The sequence below is a fragment of the Saccostrea cucullata genome, unplaced genomic scaffold (genome assembly GCF_032062105.1).
Source record: "Saccostrea cucullata isolate Sc308-1 unplaced genomic scaffold, CSIRO_AGI_Scuc_v1 ctg787, whole genome shotgun sequence".
Taxonomy (NCBI): Eukaryota; Metazoa; Mollusca; class Bivalvia; order Ostreida; family Ostreidae; genus Saccostrea; species Saccostrea cuccullata.
In genome coordinates this window covers 109,979-130,667 of record NW_026933448.1, presented here as the reverse complement: position 1 = coordinate 130,667, position 20,689 = coordinate 109,979, and the positions used below count along the sequence as shown (strand labels likewise).

Below are 20,689 nucleotides of genomic sequence, written 5' to 3'. Positions count from 1 at the left end.
GACACTGTTCAGTTTACCTTTGTTTTATTTTGCTGGTTGTCCTCGGTATGATAAAGCCAGTAGAGGACACTATTCAGTCTGTCTGTATTTCTCAGGCCCTGAATAAGATGGTGCCCGACTCTGTGTATTGCTTTTGTGTCAAAACTGATATCAGAACACAGAACCAAGTCAGGGAAAAGTGGACACATTGGCTGAAACTAGAGAGTAATTCAGAACATTTTGATATAGGACTGCAATACTTGAAACAGCTTCATATTTCCTTATCTATCATCCAGTAAAACAGAGAGAACTGGATAATTACCAAAGTATATTTTATTGGTAATTTATTTTAAACAGTGCCAGGGAGGTAACTCTTACAGACAATCACCTACCTCCATCTCGGGTATGGACTGGTACAGAAAACAGCTGTGAGGGGAGGACAGGAATTCCTGTAGGTAATTTCTTTTTGGACGCTCAGCGTGGGTCTGTATCTCTCCAATCTCTCAAACAACAACAAATCAAACTGAGGACTATAAAAGAGGCCCATAGTCTATTATACACAAGAATCTAAATGAAAAAAATGTGTGTGCTTTATAATACTTCAAGAATATATTTTTATTCCTACTGTCCCAGAAATGATGAATGGTCAGGAGTAAAAAATTCCTAAATATATATATAATTACAAATGATTGTGAGTACCAACAAGGTGCATTTGCAATTTTACAAGACAACTCGCTAATTAAAAAAATTAAAGTCTTTTTAAAATGATATTTAAATGCAAAAGTACTAATATTGATTACACAAAATACAACTGCAGTCTCACTGTGTTTTATTGAATTTATTTAAGTGTTTAGCAAACAGAATTGAGAACTTAAAACCAGGAAGGGAAAAATTTGTATGTGTGTGTGTGTGGGGGGGGGGGGGGGGGGGGGGGCTAAGTTAAAATGAATCTAGATGTGTTATAATGCCACAAAGTGTCCTTGCAGCTGCAAAAACTTCAAATGCTATATTCAATTTTAAAATTGTTTGCAAAAAAACTTTCTTATATTTAAGGGGCATAACTAAGTTAAAAACTATACAATGTTAAGCTTATTTGGGTGACTCTGTACACAAATACATGTACAATAAACTTGTAAGACAAATTAGAAAATTTAAATGTTTTGTAAATTTGTTGGTAAAGATTAATTTAGTAAACCAGTTTCATAGCCAAGTGATAAGAGTATCTGACTCGTGAACCACAAGTTCTAATTTTGAATCCAACTTGGGCTTTTGTTTAATTTACTGAATTGCATTGTTTTAATAATATTCTATTTTTTATCCAAAAAATTTCAAACTTTTTGCTTACTTGTCATTCATTTTATATCTCTCATAATCAATCAAACATTTCTGACTTTTTTTTTTCAAGAGGGATTTCTTTCAAAAATAATCTAACCACGACTAAATGTATTTTCTGGTAAAATACCTGCATATGCAATTTCAACAGAGATCCCTGCAAAATTCTTCGACACTTGCATAGATCTCTTGCATTGACTAAAAGTGAAAATATAGGATTTACGAGTTGAGTATAATCTTTACCAGAGAGAGCTGAACTTGGAGTAGAGTGAAATGAGGAAACTGGCAAACTGGAGCATCCATGTACTGCAGACTGAATACCTCCATAGCTGGCGTCTGACAAACTCCGACAATCTTATGTTCTACAAAGGACACTCAACAATTACAACTACAAAGGACACTCAACAATTACAACACTCCTTACAATTTTAAGACATTTCTACTACCATCAAAATAATAAATTATAACAAATACAAATCTTTGATGAGGGTATAAAATATAAAGCCCTGGAGACTTCAGAGGTGGGATCAGATGACTAAGAGGAGTAAGCATCCCCTGTTGACGGTCACACCTGCCAAAAGTCATAGAGGTTTTAATTTGTTCAAACTAAGTTCACATTTAGGTCCAACCCTTAGAATATAAATCAAACAATTCTGCTTATTTAAATGAACTGAAGGGCCTTAGTTTCTCAGCTAAGCGTTGTGGCCCACAAGCCTTATTTTATCATATGTGATTATATAGTAATTTAAATATGTATGTATAATGTGGAAGTATTACTGCATACCCAGTTGACTTCAATGACTTTTTTCGAATATTGGAATGTTAGTACTGTAAAAAAAAAAATTAAGCATTTGAAATCTATTTTTACACATGTAGGTAGATGTGTTATGGTGCTTCTCTTACCTCTATTTGTGGAAGGAGAAAATTGTGTGTATTTGATTCTTACCTCTGTGTTTGGAGGGAGGTCAGAGAATTGTGTCTTTGATTCTTACCTTAGTTTGTGGAGGGAGGTCAGAGAATTGTGTCTTTGATTCTTACCTTAGTTTGTGGAGGGAGGTCAGAGAATTGTGTGTCTTTGATTCTTATCTTAGTTTGTGGAGGGAGGTCAGAGAATTGTGTCTTTGATTCTTACCTTAGTTTGTGGAGGGAGGTCAGAGAATTGTGTGTCTTTGATTCTTACCTTAGTTTGTGGAGGGAGGTCAGAGAATTGTGTCTTTGATTCTTACCTTAGTTTGTGGAGGGTGGTCAGAGAATTGTGTGTCTTTGATTCTTACCTTAGTTTGTGGAGGGAGGTCAGAGAATTGTGTCTTTGATTCTTACCTTAGTTTGTGGAGGGGGGTCAGAGAATTGTGTCTTTGATTCTTACCTTAGTTTGTGGAGGGAGGTCAGAGAATTGTGTCTTTGATTCTTACCTTAGTTTGTGGAGGGTGGTCAGAGAATTGTGTGTCTTTGATTCTTACCTTAGTTTGTGGAGGGAGGTCAGAGAATTGTGTCTTTGATTCTTACCTTAGTTTGTGGAGGGGGGTCAGAGAATTGTGTCTTTGATTCTTACCTTAGTTTGTGGAGGGAGGTCAGAGAATTGTGTCTTTGATTCTTACCTTAGTTTGTGGAGGGAGGTCAGAGAATTGTGTCTTTGATTCTTACCTTAGTTTGTGGAGGGAGGTCAGAGAATTGTGTGTCTTTGATTCTTACCTTAGTTTGTGGAGGGAGGTCAGAGAATTGTGTCTTTGATTCTTACCTTAGTTTGTGGAGGGAGGTCAGAGAACTGGGACACTCGGATACAACTACAGGTACAGCAGAGAAAACAAATCTTGGGAACCTGAAATTCAAAGAAACCATGCATCAGCGATATAATAATCAATGAAATACATGATACTCTGATAGACATGTTCTTAGAATGCCCAATTAAACTAGAGGAATTGTGAACAGTGAATATGATAGACGGGAGCCCCTAAAATTATAAAGAATGGCAGTGTCCTGTTCTGCTATGGGAAACTCAAATTGTTTCACATTAAATGTATAATAGGTGCATAATAGCACTATGGTCAGTAAACATTAAGTTGAGATAAGATAAACATAGGTTTTCCTGTCAACTTCACACACACAATTTCACTACATCCTATGTATTTTGACTGTGAACATGGAGCACATGGTGAATGCACACAGAACATTAAGGAAACGAAAATTGTAAAAGAACATTTCTGGGTTTGTGAGCTGTACCTACATGGATTGTGAACACTAAGTCAGCAGGGCCCCCATCCCACTTCTGGGGACTGTAGCTGAAGCCTTAACATTTGGTAATTAGTGACCGTTTCACCGTTTGGGGGAAAGAACTTTATTCGGTAATAACCAATATTTGCCCCCCAAATCAAACTTTGATGGAGGTATATTTAAATTAAGTTCTTAAACAGGGGAGTATATGCTGACTTCAAAGCACTGAATATTTTCATAAGTAATGATGTCATATGTATGTTATGACGTCACAAACATGACGTAAATTTCAGTTTTTTTATGAATTCTACAGAAAAATGTACATATTTCGTTGATATTTTGAGTAAAAGTCACCGAGCGCATGTGTGTTCAGGATCAATATTTTGATATAATGTGTAGAATGATAATATCAATGAAATATGTAAATATTGTTCCTGAACAAACATGCGCTCTATAAATTTCAAAGCTAAAATTGTTGAAATTTTGTCCATTTTGTCCTCTTTCTGAAAAAGGATATAAAATCGGACTAGTTTGTGACGTAATAAAAACAAAAATTGTGAATAAACTACTTTGAAACTATAATATGTTCTGTTAATTTATATTTCTCATACAATTTATTGAATTCAGCACATTTCAGGAAGTTTTCAAAATTTGACTTTTGTGGGGGCAAGTATATGCAATATACCTCATATACTGGTAGTTCTTTGGGTAAATCAAAACAGCTTAATATTATATATCAAACTGTATGTTCTTTAATTTTAGAGAGAAAATTAACATTCAAAGTGGAAAAAGGGTATTTTTTATGAATTCAGAAAAGAAGACAAACAGAATCTATGATTTTTATCTATTTAGAATCTGTACCAAGTGTTGTAGGACTTTACCTGTTTCAAAGGCCACCATATGACTGTTGTAATATAATATCTCTGATTTTTATCTGTTTAGAATCTGTATTGAGTGTCGTATGACCATTACCTGTTTGGAGGCCACCATATGACTGTTGTACACTGTGACGTGGGAACCCAGATAAAAACTTCTGTGATAATGATGCTGTGACACACTGCTGAACAACACCCTGTGTGGACCAGTGTTTAAACTTTATATCAACATATTACATTGCTAAAAAAATTAGACTTCAACAGATTGAAAGCTAACAGATACAGCAATGGCATTAAGTTCCTGAATACTTTAATGAATAAATGGGACAAAAGGATCTTGATAAAAAAACCCACCAAGTTTACTTTTCAAAATGGTGTTAATTCATAGCTTTGGAGTTCCAATGGAAATTGTCATTAGTTTTTCATACAATAATGCATTATTCTGCATTTTTGAAGATCTGGTAGGAAGGGAGATAATACATACCAAACAGTTTTATCCAGTTGATACAACCCAAAGTTCTCCAAGTCCACATTAGTTATCTCTCCCTGAAATGATTAAACACTCTACATAACATGTGGTATGATATGATACATACTAACTTAATAATTAAGAAATAATTAAAACCCTAATATGTCACAAATTGACATTTTGATACAGAGACTTGATATAATAGTTAATACATATTGACATTTTGATACAGAGACTTGATATAATAGTTAATACATATTGACATTTCAATACAGAGACTTGATATAATAGTTATACAAACTGACATTATGACACAGACCTGATAGGAACAAAACTCTTGGTCCTCAGGCACTCGGGTCAAATCTTCTGGATTTAATAACGAAATCTTCTCATCCTTGCAATTTTCACTTAACCATTTCTTTATAAGTAATCTTTTAATGTTATACATGCATTCATAAATACTTTGTGTTAAACAAATAAATATGATGAAATGATCATCAAATGATCTTATCTACTTCTAAATTCGAGTAATATTGACACATTTAGACAAATTTATAAACACACTCATTACACAGTACTTTTTTTTCCAAGTTCTGATCTAAAATGATTTGGAAAAAATGTATGCATCTTGTTACCATGATTACAGAAAATTACTAAAATGAACTTGCACATATATTAATTGCATTGGAAACTTACAGAGAGAGAAATGACCTCAATATTTTCCACAGTAGGGGCTAAAAGATCAGATTTCTTCCAGGGAACCAGAACTTTTTTCTCTTGAGGTGTCCCCTGTAAAAAATGTTTTTATTACTTCAGGATTCAATGCTAAGAAATCATAAAAATAAAGTAAAAATGTCATCAGATTAGTTGTACACTGTATAGCATTAGTGAGAAGCCCATGAGAGAACAACAAACTAACAGTATTACTGTCACTGTGTACGCCATCATTAGGGGTGTGGAGTAGTAGTATTACTGTCACTATGTACAACATTATTAGGGGTGAAACAAATTGAGAGAGGTTTCATGTTTTGTTTCACTAAAAGTAGTACAGTAAAATTTGTCTAATCCGGACTCTGAGTACTCCGGATTTTTGTCCATTCCGTCTATAAATTTTAGTCCCATGCACTTCTTTAACAAATTCATTAGAAAAAATTCTGTGTAGTCCGGATACTGTCTATTCTGTATTCCGAACGGCCATACTGGTCCCAACTGCTCATAATTAACGGTAATTATTTCCTCTAATCCGGCCACACCTGAGTTACTTCAAAGCAATTAATACCTTTCGTGGTGGATGTGATAATCCGTGTTTGCATTAGCATGATTAGTGCCATGAGATGCGATGAAATGCGGCGGTGACACAGCCCACTTGAAAACTATTATATGATTAAATTACAATTTAAAAAAACATTAACTTTGTTTTAACTCCTTTTACCACATTATAACATAAACACAAAAATTATATGTACGCGATTAAAAAATCAAAATATAAATCGGGATCGAAAATCGAACGCATTTCAAAATGGCGCCATAACCGTAATTTTTTACATAAAAATTAAAAGTTCAATCCAATAATTAGCACATCGTAAATAATTGTGCATTACTGTCTATACATTGAATGAGCTCTTTGACAAGCGAAACCCGGTCCACTTGATATATAGTAAGCCTATATTATGCGTGCCTGTAGATTTTGATTTAGGTAACATTTCACCCGACTTTCAAACTTCGTGAACAACCAAGAAAATATGTACAGTGAGTCATGCGAGAGTATTTTATGATTTCTATACTCCAAAATATTGATTAATTTCATCATTCAATTATATTTTATATTATGTACATATGATGTCTTGTAAATAAACAACGAAATTTTCAAAAATTAATAGTTTCCTGCATTTTTCCTGCACTCCGGAGTCTGTCTAAACCGGCCAAATTTTATGGAACCAGCGATAGCCGGTTTGGACAAATTATACTGTACCGGTAATGAATATAGAATAAAACTCCAGGCAAATCTCAGTACACCTTTGATTGACCCTAGATAACGAATAATGTTGAAGGCCAAGGGGCTGATTAGTTTGTATATTCAATGCATAGAATTGAGTTAGTTTTCTATCTTGTATTTCTTTACCCATTTCTGTCATGACTGTCATGGCTTGCCCTTGCCAGATATCAAATTTACTAACCAGGTATCATCCCGCACCCTGTCACTATAAAACTATGTAAGTAATATTACCTTATATAGAGTAGTAGGAAGTAGGCCCAAAAACAGGAACTCTTTCTGTGGGGTCAAAAGGTCATGCCAGTGTAGGTACTTCCTGTCCTGCATTCAAATCAATCATCAACATTATCAAATGATGAGGAGATAGATAAAGATCATTAATATGAAAATGTGTCAATTCTCAAATTTCAGAAATTCTGTTGCTCCCAATGACAACATAATACTATAAATGTTTGCATAAGTAACTAAACAAAGCACAATAAATGAATTCATATACTTAAACTTCACTTCACCATTGGCTGAAAATAAGAAAAGATGTTCACAGTATATATATAATTTTTTTTTTCATTATACAATATTTTTCATATCAAATGAAATAAATTATTAAGTACCTTAATAATAATGGTGACATTTTTCTGTAGTTTGATGCAAAATACTAGATCCTCTTTAATTCTAAAAACACAAGAAATGTTTATAAAACACTAATGCCCCTCCCCCTGGACATACATGAACATGCATAGAAAATGAACCAGAAGTCTCTGTCGAGACTGAAGCTCTACTGGTTTGTACTTATAGCAAAGAAAGAGAAAAGTACTTAAGCAGTTGGAAATTGAAACTTTTCAACAGCAATAAATAGAATAATGATCCTTGATTAAGTCTCTTTAAGTTCTTAGTACAGTCTACTTGCATGCCACATTTATATTATAATCAGACTAAAATTGTATTTGGAGTAGCATTTTGAAAGAATTTCACAGAAATTTCTATTTTTAGTAACCACGGCAACAACGTTCATCGAAATCAAAAACCGATATACAGAATTATGTATCTTATTGTAGTCTACTTGTGTGCCAAGTTATATTGAAATAAGACTAAAACTGTAGAAGGAGTAGCATTTTGAAAGAATTTCACAGAAATTTCTATTTTTAGTAACCACGGCAACACCGTTCATCGAAATCAAAAACTGATACACAGAATTATGTATCTTATTGTAGTCTACTTGTGTGCCAAGTTATATTGAAATCAGACTAAAACTGTAGAAGGAGTAGCATTTTGAAAGAATTTCACAGAAATTTCTATTTTTAGTAACCACGGCAACACCGTCCATCGAAATCAAAAACCGATACACAGAATTGTGTATCTTAGTGTAGTCTACTTGTGTGCCAAGTTATATTGAAATCAGACTAAAACTGTAGGAGGAGTAGCATTTTGAAAGAATTTCACAGAAATTTCTATTTTTAGTAACCACGGCAACAACGTTCATCAAAATCAAAAACAGATAAACAGAATTATGTATCTTAATGTAGTCTACTTGTGTGCCAAGTTATATTGAAATCAGACTAAAACTGTAGGAGGAGTAGCATTTTGAAAGAATTTCACAGAAATTTCTATTTTTAGTAACCACGGCAACACCGTTCATCGAAATCAAAAACCGATACACAGAATTGTGTATCTTATTGTAGTCTACTTGTGTGCCAAGTTATACTGAAATCAGACCAAAACTGTAGGAGGAGTAGCATTTTGAAAAATTGTTTACAGACAGACAGACGGACAGACAGACAGACAGACAGACAGACAGACGGACGGACGACGGACGCATTACTATCGCATAAGCTCTTCTGGTCTCTGACCAGTAGAGCTAATAAACACTGCAAATAATTGGAATTTTTCTTAGTCCAAGGGGCATAACTCTTGTCAAAAATTTCTCAATTGTACCCAAAACAAATTCTTATGATAAATCTGTATACCAAATTTCATTTCAGTAACTTCAGCCTCTGCAAAGAAAATGAACAAACTGCAAATAATTGAAATTTTTCTAAGTCCAAGAGGCATAACTCTGTCAAAAATTTCTTGATTATACCCAATTTTATGGTGGACCAACAGACGAAATAACTGACAAAAAACAGTAAAGCAATATGCCCTCTCTTCTTCAAAGGGGGACACAAAAATAAAAAAAAAGTAATTTTCAAAGAAGTCACTTATCAAATTTACACATGGAATTATCAAGGCACACAGAATCGAGAAACACAAAATTATCAAAATTTATTTTAATACAATTATCAATTTAAGATAGAAAAGATATCAAAGATAAATGGAGTAGCATTTGTCTGAACTCTTGTTAATAAAGAATTACTTGATAATCTCACTGAGACAGCTGACTTCTCCAACTACATTTAAACAGCCTGGTTTTAATTGATCTCTGCAATTAAGAATAAAAGAGTAAAAAAACTACAATTCATGTACACATTAAAATAAAATTTTGGCTTGTTTTTCAGTGCTGCTTGTCTACTACTTTAAACTTTGTTGCCTCGCATGGTCATCGATTTTGATGAAATAATATTTCACAAGTCATTGAACTACTCTGACAAACAACTTAGATTTTGATATAGCCTCATATATTTATAGCACTGACAAATCAGATTCTTATTCAGAATTGTCAAACAACTGTTAATACTTGTTTTCCAGTATGACTTCCACGTCAGTTGTTGATAATACTTTGATTTCTTTCTTTTTTTTGTCATCATTTTCCTCCTGGATAAAGTTCCTGACTTCAATGTAGTTTGTACCTACAAGAGCATGTTTATGTGAAAATATCTCATAGACAAGATTAATAATCAAAAATTCACGTTATGGATGAAACTATCTAAGGAATAAAATGAAAATATCTTAAAAGATCAAGCGAGACAAATTCAAGCTATGGATTATGAATGTAATAAAACAAAGCCTATGAACCTTGATCTTCTCTAACAAGTCTCCATGACGACAAAATACACCTTACATTTTCGGCATATATCAACTTCCTTCTAGTGAAATCTGTAAACTGATAACAAAGTACAATATTTAACTTTTGAACTAAAAACAAAGTATAATATTTAAAGTATCTACAAGACAAATATTGATAAAGAGATAGGTTCACTTTAACTCTTTACAACTTACTGAACTGTTATGCAACATACGCTTAATGTTCACTTCATAGAAATAGAAATTTACCATTTCCCCGCAAGCACCTTATAGCATGGTACACATTTCTCTTAAGTTAAGAGTAAATAATATTATGACGGAATATTTTAATACAAATAAAACTTCATTTATTTTATGAGATTTTTGCAGGTATAAAATAGATGGAAATTGGCATTAAAGAATGGGTGGACTTAACGCCCTATTTTGGATCTTTTTGCGACTCTTCTACTAAGCTTTAAATGAAGTGAATCCAAAATATGTTACGAGCAATGGAAAGAGCTACATATACTTGGTTATATTAGGCGGAATATTTGTGCAAAAACAATGCCATGTTGTCATGTATCAAAATTGAAACAACGATACATGAGCATCGTCTTCCAGAATTCGACATGTACCCGGAGTGGTTTTTAGGTCACACAATCAATATTTATGAGGCGGGGCTATGGATCGGCGTCATTGTTGAATCTCTCTCTCTATCCCCCTCTCTCTCTCCAGAAATTCGAATACGTGCATATTACAGCGATGTCATTATTTTAAAAATGTGATGACACGCAAAATCAAAACAATATTTATTTTGCTAAATTGTGAAAACGGCAACAAAACCCGTTCAAAGACATAATTTAGATCGAGGTCAGGTTGAAGAATACAATGTAACTGTTTTCACGAGTACACTTGCAGGTGAACATCACTTGATGAATTGTAATATTAAACAGGTCAATCGAAGACATAACAATGGAAGCGAGACGTTTCTTTCGAACATGTTTTTTGTTAAATTAAGTGTGAGCACACATTTGTCGGCTCTTCTCCTTTTAATATAACATTATTTTGTTCAATATACAACTACAGTTTTCTTAAGAACAGCCGACAAACATGTGCTGACTATGTATTCAGAAGATGAAAAACGCTTGACCCTGATTATCTATTGATATTCATGAAATTTCCAGGCACCATGCCTTCGATATTTATTTAGTTTACCTCGAAAAAAACTTGCTAAGTAGAAGATGAAATGAGTTCAGTATTGAATTGAGTACAGGGGAGGGAGGGTTTGTACAAATATACTTGTAAGTAAATCTATACCTCCTACAGATGCTTTTAACTTATAATTATCTATGTATTTCTATGTACCGTAAAAGGTAGATTCTATTTCCGGGGATCATGATTCAAATTTTACTAGACAAAATGGTATCTGCACGACTTTCTGTAGCTGCTAGCATACCGATTCGATTGCAATTGGGTAGGAGAAAAATGCAGCTGATGAAACTGGGATTTGAACTAGGATCTTTGAATCTGCAGTCAGGTGGTACATTAAGGTATCTGGCTAGCAGACTGCCACATTACTCTGTTCTTCAAGGTCCTTAATCCATCAATCCAGATATTTGCACATTATGCAAATAATCCCATTATTGTTGATGCCCTGGGATACTCTCCCAAATAGACAGTGATTTCTTAAGTAACTAATCACAGGTGTGCTGCTTATATGCAGCAGATTTTAACAACTTTTCATGTATATACCAAGGTCAAAATCTCCCTCTGAATAAGAATGTTTGTGACTTGGGCATGAAATATATTCTTGATAATGAACAGCTCATGCTCCTTATAAATCAAATAGCCGGTAGTCGAATGATAATTTTTGTAATGTAATTATAATTTTGTTAGACTGTTAGCCATATAATGGCAATTTCAGTTAAATGGAAAGTTTTGCATTATGTCACAATCTTTTTCATGCAATTCAGCCTCTGTGCTCTTAGTCAACTCATATTATCAACATTGACACTGAAATAGTCTGTTGCACAACAACCAATCAGGGATTAATAGAAACTTCCATTCGTCAAGCTTGCGGTTATGAGTGCAGCTGTTATCATAGGTTGTGACATAGTGCTAAACTTCACACTTAAAAATTGAAGTGGAAAAAATAATTTAAATTAAATATTTTATTAAATGGTTTACCATGTTTACAGAGAAATATGAAATTTTAAGCACAAGAAAAAGAAGACATACATTTGACTTAGCATTGAATTTGTAATAAAATTAGACAAAAGTTGCACAAAGGAGTAAAAAAAAAAAACACCATAGCACTCTGACTGTTCAAAATGTTTTGATGAAAGTTGAAGTTGACATTTATTTTTAGCCAATAAAACTAATGGAATAATGTTAGAGCATAAAATAGCATATTTTAATTTTTTTTTTTTTTTTTTTTTTTTTTTTTACAAAAAGTACTTGGAGAAATGCAGCAGCAACATGACTTAAACATATCAACAAAAACAATTCTACTATACGTATTTAAAAGTTTGATTGAAAATGACTATATCTTAGTAATAAGAAAAAGTAAATATTAAGACCAAAAATAAATTATCATGTTTGATGTACTCCAATCGACCTATCAAAATTGCCCCAATCATTGTTTATGGTGCTTTGAATTTTAAAAAAATTTTTATTTTGTTTCTTTATAGGATTTGATTAATTTTAAAGGTAAGGTACCGGGTATATAGTTCCTTTAGGATACCTTGTAATTTAATGTTTTGGGCAATATATATAAAATATATGTGGTTATCCATTGTGTAGCAAAAATGTTAATAAATTTATGCTTGTAGTGTCTGTGTGTATAATGAAGAAATTAATAAATTTCTGAGTTTGATTTTTTACTAATTTGTCAATACTGTGAAGAAAAAAAAAGAAGAAAATAAATAAACTACCTACTCACTTTGAAAAATGTGGATTGGAATACATCAACATGATTAAAGAAAAAACATTTCTAATTATGGCCTTAACTTGACTACTTCTACGAGAAAGTAACAAAATGACTAGTTTAGTAGTTATGTAAACTGAAAACAATGGAAATATCACTTTTTCCTGAAAACACAACTAAGGGTGTGCTAATCATCAAATAAACATAAAAGGTACGTACAAAATCTCATAAAAAAGATTAGGACTTGACTAGTCATTTCAATTAAAAAGTAGCTGAAGTATAACTATTTAAATGCCTGAAAACACAAGTAAGGGTATGTGATTCATCAAATAAAAAAAAAAATGAACGAAGATTTATATACATTATCAGCTGTTTTAAAGGGGCTTGGACATTAAAGGATAATGGAAAAAAATCTTTTCTTTAGCATTTTGTATCAATATAAATATAAGCCATGTTTATAAAATTCTTGTGTCTGGAAATTATTAATATTGGATTTTAATTGGGATGAGTTCTTATACTATAGAGTAAAAATGCAAGAAAATGCAAGGAAGGAATACATCAGCATTGTGTTTGCGTAAATTTAAAACACCTGGTAAAACATAATTATATTATTAATAAGCACAAAAACAACTACAAATGTAGGCCCCTGTTTACAAAGACTCATGTTTCATTCAATGTAATACGAGAAATGCATGTCAAGTTCAATTTGTGAAACTGAAAGTACATGTATCTTAAAATAATTATTTCAAAATTGAAAGCAACGATAAATTGTGTCCAGACCCCTTCAACATAGTGAAAAAAAAAGAAAAAAAAGGCAACTAGCTTGAAACTTGAAAAGATTGTACGCCCCAATTCTTACAAGTACATAGCCCATGTACAAGTTATCTTACTTAATCTACTAGACCATCTATTTAAAACAAGACATCAGTTCATGAATTGGCAATTTGTTTGGCAAATTAATTGTCATATTGTTTCTGTAAATCCAAAGATCCAAAAGTTTTAATGGTGATAACTGCAAGTTTAGTGATGGTAAGGCAAGGACAATGACAGGAAGTCACTCGATGTTAATTATTTTCAGAACTGTTGGTTCATTTGTGGCTACCTCCACTGTGACGTTTGGATTGGACAAGAGATGATTTTCAATTTTCTCTGCTTCCGTGAAATTTTTAAGTATGCTGTGTGCCTTAATAACGGAATCATTGATTGTGAATCTTTCCTTACCACAAAGAATTTGACATTTCATCGAGTTTTGAATGTTGGCCGTTTTCTGCTTCATTCCACATTTGGCGCATTTCAGAAAAGTTGCTGCGGCATTAAATGATCCGATGCTCTTGTGACATGCAATACACACATAACTGATAGCACAGCTAACGGAATCAATGATAAGTTGTTTCTGATTTCTTGACACTTCTTCTGTTGGTGTGTACAGGCATTTGCCAATGTCGTCAATCTTTTCTAGAACCGTATCAGGACTTGTAGTCAAACTTTTCCCATCATAAGATCGGACGGACACATTCGTAATTGAGTACGAGTCGCCAACCTTGATTTCCTGAATTTCCTCTCCCCAAATTGTAAGAGGAATGGTTCCAGAAATATCGGAGACAATTAATTTACACTTGTGTAATTCCGTTCCGGACTTGAGGACTTGGATATCTGCTTCTCCTTTTTCAAAAATCTTTACTTTGACACAAGTCTGAAATATAAAAATATTTATAGGTAAATATTTACATCCACTGTATGTATTTTCATTCATTTCTTAAGAGAAATGCATTGCCATTAACAAGTGCATGAACAACACTGAACAAGCCACAGAACTGTCCAAAAGGAAGAAAATACCCTCCACCCCGCTGGGTTTTCCAGAGTTGGCAAATGATAAATATTTTTTGGATCTAAAGAATTGCTAAAAGAAAATATTTTTAGTGCAAATGTAATTGCTCTTTATACTAGGTTTTTGTTAATGAAACAAAGGTGCTGCCTAATAAAAAATATCAAAGTACTGAGACAGTACTGAAAGATGGGGTCAAAAATTTTCATGCTAGATTTAACAAATGTGATTTTTTTTCTTAAGAGTTTTAATAACAACTTTAGTTTTTCATTAACATACTAAAAACAAAACTATGAATAATATACATTTCATTTCATTTGATTTGAAGTAGAAATTTTAATAATTGCTCAGTCTAGAAACGTCTCTGAATTGCTCTGAATTTCATCAGGTACAAATTAATAATTTTTCCGGAAGCAAAGAATTGATGATGCGTACACATTCATAATAATACGTAGGATTGTACTTTGTCTACTAGTGTTATTTATACAGTTAATATTTTCAGTTTTAAATTATCAAAATACTTTATTAGTTGAGTCAGACAAAGGTTCATATCAATTTCTGAAGTTTGATACAAAATGTTTATGTTTTGATCGAAACAATATCTGCACTCTTTTGTATGTGTAGATTTAATTCATGTGTTATCACCACGACATCCGTTTTCTATTTTTAGGCCTCTGAGAGTAAAGTAAAAGACAGGGTCACGTGATCCCGTCTAATTAAGACTTAACATAAATAGCAGACACAATATATAAGCTTTTTTCTGTCAGTGAACTTGAACTTAATTGTTTTAATGACTTGGATCAAAGTCATCAGACACAACCTCAGCTCATAAGCAAGCTCTGTGTAAAAAGGAACTTACCAAGTTTATCCATAAGATAGATATGGAGCAGACACACATTAAGAAATTGTTCTTCCAGTGACCTTCAACTTCCCCATATGATCTTTGCTCAAGGTCATGACCAATTTTAGTGTGAATTAATAGATTCTCATGTTTCTCCACAAGAAAGATACCGACTGGACATGTTTGCACAAACAGACAGACGGACAAGCCGATTCCTATATACCCCCAGACTTTGTTTGAGGGAGGTATGATAAACTGTATACTCTTCAGACATTATTTTTAAAACTAATTTAAATATGTTTCATTTATTCCACAAATTTTTAACATTTGTTTCTCAGAAATTGAGCTAACATCCGATTTTTACCTTCTGGAAAGCATTGAGGTTTTCCTCTACTTCTTTTATGCTTCGATATTTTGTATGCTCTGGCAACTGGAACTCAAAGTCCAAGTTTCTTGCAGGGGTCATATTTGAGCGATGGTTATATCTGACATCAAATTTTCCACTTTTTTTCAGACTGGGTGACATCTGTATATTGTGAAGTGTCACTGGTGTTCTGAAATGTAACCAGGAAAGTTTTTTACAATCAGTAAAATAACTACAATTTAGGTACACATTTATCAAGGCTAAGTCTAAATATTTCTAATGTAAAAGATTTTAATAATTTTTCTTGAAGTAGTTTTTTTATTTAAGGAATAACTGTCTTATTTTTCGAATTCATGAAGTGATCAATGGATTGGCTTGTGTGATAATTTGTATAAATGCCAAAGGCGTTTATGCATAAATTATCACACAAGCCAATCCATTGATCATCTTCATGAATTCTAAAAATCTGACAGCAATTCCTCATATTTACATGCTTTGATTCCGCCAATCCACGGGCTCCAAGCCTGCTTCTCTCTAGGTGTTGTCCTGCCCTGCACGTGGTTTTTTTTTTTTAACTGCGTCAAAACATTCATGAGGAAATCAATTACATTAATTTACAATTGGTATATTTATCTCGGACAAAGACATTGGAAATGTAAATATATTATCATGAATGATTATATTGTTAGTTACTAAATTGTTTGAAGATACAACTAGAAATTGTCAGTGTTTTCCCTTTATCTCAAAGTAAAGGGTTAGAGATCAACCTTGTTTCAGGCCAGGAGCTGAGGTTTATACACAGAAACACTGTGGATCTTAAACAAATTTTTATTTCAAAGTTGTTGTAATTTGTAAAATGCCAAAGGAAAATTAGTCACACAAACCATTGCAAATTCAAATTTTACCTGGACAATTTTTGGAAAAGTGCCAAATTCTCCTTTTTTTGAAATATTGTTTGTATTTCTGCTTTAAGGGTCCTTCACACCATGTCACTTGTGATGCTTATTGATTTTATCCTATGTTTTCTGGAGAGGGCCACAATTTCACAGCATCTCGATTCGTAATGGTGCAAAGTTTTTTTTTTTTTAAATGGGCAACTACATGCAGAATAAATTGTTTCAACATACATCTTGCATTTAATATTACAAAATTTTTCATTCACGATTGCCTGTTAAACAGGAAAATCATGTACCCCGGTAAAATAAATCTGTGCGTCTTCCTCAGCAGCCATGACAGATGATGTACAAAGACTTGTGCTTGAAATTAAGAATAACTCAATAAAGCAAATATCAGCGGTTGCCAGGAGGTGGTCGGTTACTTGATATGAAAGTTTAAGTTGCCGTGCGTTTCTGTGGAAATAGAACAATTTGGAAAAAAAAATATTTAAAAATTCAAATTATTGAATAATAAACGACGGAATAAATGATTACTGTGTTCCCTCCCGCTTTTCAAGCCGGGGGTATAATAAAATTATTCCAAGTTTCATTTTTTGTAAACAGCAATATTTAGGCTTATAATAAGGTATAATTCCAAAGAGTCTGTCCAAAAATAAAATCTGTCAAGGTCAGAAAACATGGCGCATTAATTTAAGTTGAGGACAGGTGTCGACAATCACATACACGAAAAATATGGACACACCGACATATGGATTGTTCTGTTATTCCTTTAGATCAATTTATGTTTTGGATAACTACATTTTGGAAGTCCAGGTAACACATATTATTGTCATATTTATAAAATAGGCGTTTACTGACAATTTGAGCCGAAATCTGTACGATAGTCAGGCGCGGATCCAGGAATTGCCAGGTGTGCCCCCCTTTCATCCGCCACTGGAAGTGAATCGCTGCCACATTGCACTAAATTACGTAGCTCCTATGAAGTTAAGCTAAGCTTCTCCCCCCTCCCCACCAAAAAGGGACAGATTGTAGGCAGTGACCTCCAAGATGGCGTATAAGGAAGATAACTCGGAGAAAATTCGTCATAGGAGTTCAGAAATCTAGGTACTTAGAATTACAATGAAAAAATGTATATATTAAACTGACGCTATTGAGAAAAGCAGTTACTTACTTGCTTTTTGACATTTCTAGCATTTGTTGGTGTGCAGAGGCACTGAAGGAAACGGCATCGGTGTATTCGTCCTTTCGTTGTATTGTCATATTAAAATATCTGCTCCCGTTTGCCGAAAGTTTAACTGGGGACACGCAGTGGATAAATCCTGTCACCATGGTTTCAGTATTGTCTGATTGTTGCGGATTTTCATCCATCTTTCTTTTTTTCTCTGAAGATGTCATTTTGGCTTCTTGGCTTCTCTCGCGTACTCGTGGAAAACCAAAATAAAGTATGACGTTATCCTCTTTCGAAGTTTTCGGGTTTTTTCATTAAAGTATATAAAGAAGTCCGAGATATTTTCCCGCTAAAATTCTACACTCCCGCCAAAAATTACATGACGTCAATGTTTTTTTTGTTATCTAAAACGATGCTTAGCCATCGATTTACTCAGATTAAAAACACAAAAATATATTATTTTTGTAGAGAAAAATATTTCTAAAGACAAAAATGAAGCTTATCCTGAAAACATCTGTATATTCAAAGATATTAGTGTTTAAAATCGAATTCAATTCTATGGCGTATGAACAATGAGTGAGGCTCCGCAGCAGCAATAGTTTCTATACAGAGATTTCGCGCTTTCCTTTGCGTAGGGATCTCAGGTGACTTTTTACAGTCGCCGACAAAGCATCCTTGGACGAGTCCACTGCAGACTCTGAAAGGTGGCGCAGGTTAACCCACCGTTAACAAATTCTACAATGCAGGACCAGAAAATGTATGACTGTACCCCAAACATGCCAAACTGAAATTGCTTTTTACGGGCCTGCAAACGAAGCGTACTTGGAGTGAAAGTACCAGTAATAGCACAAAACCAATATTAACTTCTCATATTATTTTAAGCTTCGGTAACGGAACCTATATTATAAATTCTTTTGTACAGAATATGTATTGCAAATGCCGATGTTAAATGAAGCCCATCGTCTCAAGCCACGGTCTGGAGTAGAATGGTACATCTTTGACCGTGGTTTGCAACGATGGTTGAACCCGAAGCCCCCCCCCCCCCCCATTTCCACTTTGAAAAAAAAAATTGTAGACTCGTAGCAAGCTATATAGATTGATTACCTTACTACATGTACATGTATATGCTCTATAAAATATTCCTGATAGTGTGTAACGTAAATTCATTTTGAAAAGTAGTACGATGAATTATATTTCTTCTAATTAAATTCAATATATGAATTTTGTTTCATGTACATGTAGTTTATTCAGCAGAAGATTTAACTCAATACTCCACATCTTATACATGTACCATTTTAGGATATCTTAAAATGACACTTCCTAATTGACTTTCTGCATCTTGAGTATTTCTGACGTTATTTTATTAAATGATCAAAACATTCCATGATATACTTGTTTCTAATGGTGTCGAGTGGTTAGTGACTAATTATATTAGAAGTCTTCGAGTCGTTTCAAGTACAATTAGAGATTTCTAAAAAAGCGTACGGTCTTTATCAACAATCTTTAAACCACTGCAAACTATCTATGCCTATCACAAAATATCAGACTGTTTTATTCTTGAAAATTTCTTGGTATTGTATTTCTAAATAAGCCTTTTACAGGTATTAGCCCTACCATGGTAGTTGCTCAGCCTTCTTTTAAAATTTCGAGATCTTTCGGCAAGCCTCGGCTTATTCCGTTACCTTTTTCTTACAGCATTTCAACCAATGAAATAATTGAAAACATTTTCTATGTAATTTCTACAATCTCAATCTCAAAATAGGCCGAAGACTGTAATCGGGAAATGGCAAATAGAAATTATAAAAAAAAATTTTTTAATAAAAATATACCCAAAGCTAGAATATTTTGTGTTTTATTAAAAGATAAATAAGTAACGCCAGCTAGGTGCTTGTGGATTTAACTGAAATTTAGTGGTGAATTTATTATGATAATGGCGACTAAGTGAGTTTTCCTCTTTGTCTTACTAAGTTGAAGAAAATGGAGAAATATTTAGTGGAAAATCTTTAATATGTTGACAGTGCGACCGTTATGGCGAGCGCAGATATTTATTCTGTTATAATTAAGATCAGGCTTGTCAAACTGCATGTGACATTTATGATTTGGCCTGGGGGCCATAAATCTTGGACAAGCTCACTTTTGATCTCATTCTCAAGTATCTACTATTATCAAAAGTTGGCTCATCTAAGTTTTATGACTCCCAATTAAGCCTGGTGCGTTTAGACTCTGACGTCACATGACGTCGTAAGAAAAAAAAGAGGCCCAGGGGACAAATCGCTCATCTGAGTGCAAGACCTTTACTTGCAAGAATTATGCATGTAGATATTAGAGTATGAACTTCTTTTAATTCATTTTCTGTAATTTGACTTGATCTGAGCATAAAATTGCTTAGAATGGCTTTTTTTTAAAACAGTGCTTCATGCCTACAGTGTACCTCATTATCAATTTAGTCATAAAGAGGTCAATCTCAGTATTTCTGCAGAATATAGCACTTGTACTGTCAATTCTGAAGTGTAATATGCTTTTATTGAACAATAACATTTCTCTCCTTTTTGGGGGGTGTGACATTAGCTATGATAATCTGTTATAATAAAAACAGAAAATGCGAATAAGATTTTACTTTTATTTCTTTACAAAATTCAACAGATTTGGTGAAAATTTATCAGACAATTAGTAGAGAATATAATGAAAACTAAGAAGCGTTAATAACAATCAACTTTCTAAATTTCATATGACTTCAACAAACATGCACACAGTATCAAATATGCAACATTGCAACAATTTTGTGACAGAAATGCAAACTTTCCTGACAATAACATTACATGTAAACATAGATGCTTTTTAAACAGTTCAAAATTTGTTTAGAGGAAAGCTAA

General features: G+C 33.2%; 2 protein-coding genes across 2 annotated transcripts in view; both read right to left on the bottom strand.

Annotated features, from left to right (window-relative positions):
- Window positions 1-20,689, bottom strand: part of LOC134238341 (uncharacterized) — a 49,692-nt gene that overhangs the window by 8,870 nt on the left and 20,133 nt on the right. The window contains exons 4-13 of the mRNA XM_062720465.1: window positions 9,809-9,896; window positions 9,531-9,642; window positions 9,210-9,275; window positions 7,471-7,531; window positions 7,094-7,180; window positions 5,563-5,655; window positions 5,186-5,284; window positions 4,882-4,943; window positions 4,495-4,594; window positions 3,050-3,130 (exon numbers count right to left, since the gene is read on the bottom strand). Of these exons, the coding sequence (XP_062576449.1) occupies window positions 3,050-3,130; window positions 4,495-4,594; window positions 4,882-4,943; window positions 5,186-5,284; window positions 5,563-5,655; window positions 7,094-7,180; window positions 7,471-7,531; window positions 9,210-9,275; window positions 9,531-9,642; window positions 9,809-9,896 (849 nt within the window). The remainder of the gene's footprint in view (window positions 1-3,049; window positions 3,131-4,494; window positions 4,595-4,881; window positions 4,944-5,185; window positions 5,285-5,562; window positions 5,656-7,093; window positions 7,181-7,470; window positions 7,532-9,209; window positions 9,276-9,530; window positions 9,643-9,808; window positions 9,897-20,689) is intronic.
- LOC134238343 (uncharacterized) lies at window positions 11,953-18,828 on the bottom strand. The gene is made up of 3 exons (XM_062720467.1): window positions 17,820-18,828; window positions 15,753-15,942; window positions 11,953-14,415 (listed from the first exon to the last, which is right to left on the bottom strand). Exons 1-3 carry the CDS (start codon window positions 18,041-18,043, stop codon window positions 13,777-13,779), a joined length of 1,053 nt encoding a protein of 350 aa, XP_062576451.1. The 5' UTR covers window positions 18,044-18,828; the 3' UTR covers window positions 11,953-13,776.

Coding starts and splice junctions, on each gene's coding strand:
- LOC134238343 (XM_062720467.1), bottom strand. CDS start 18,043: ATGACATCTTCAGAGAAAAAAAGAAAGATGGATGAAAATCCGCAACAA. Junction 15,943..17,819: donor CTAGAAATGTCAAAAAGCAA/GTAAGTAACTGC, acceptor GTTACATTTCAG/AACACCAGTGACACTTCACA. Junction 14,416..15,752: donor ACCTCAATGCTTTCCAGAAG/GTAAAAATCGGA, acceptor TTTATATTTCAG/ACTTGTGTCAAAGTAAAGAT.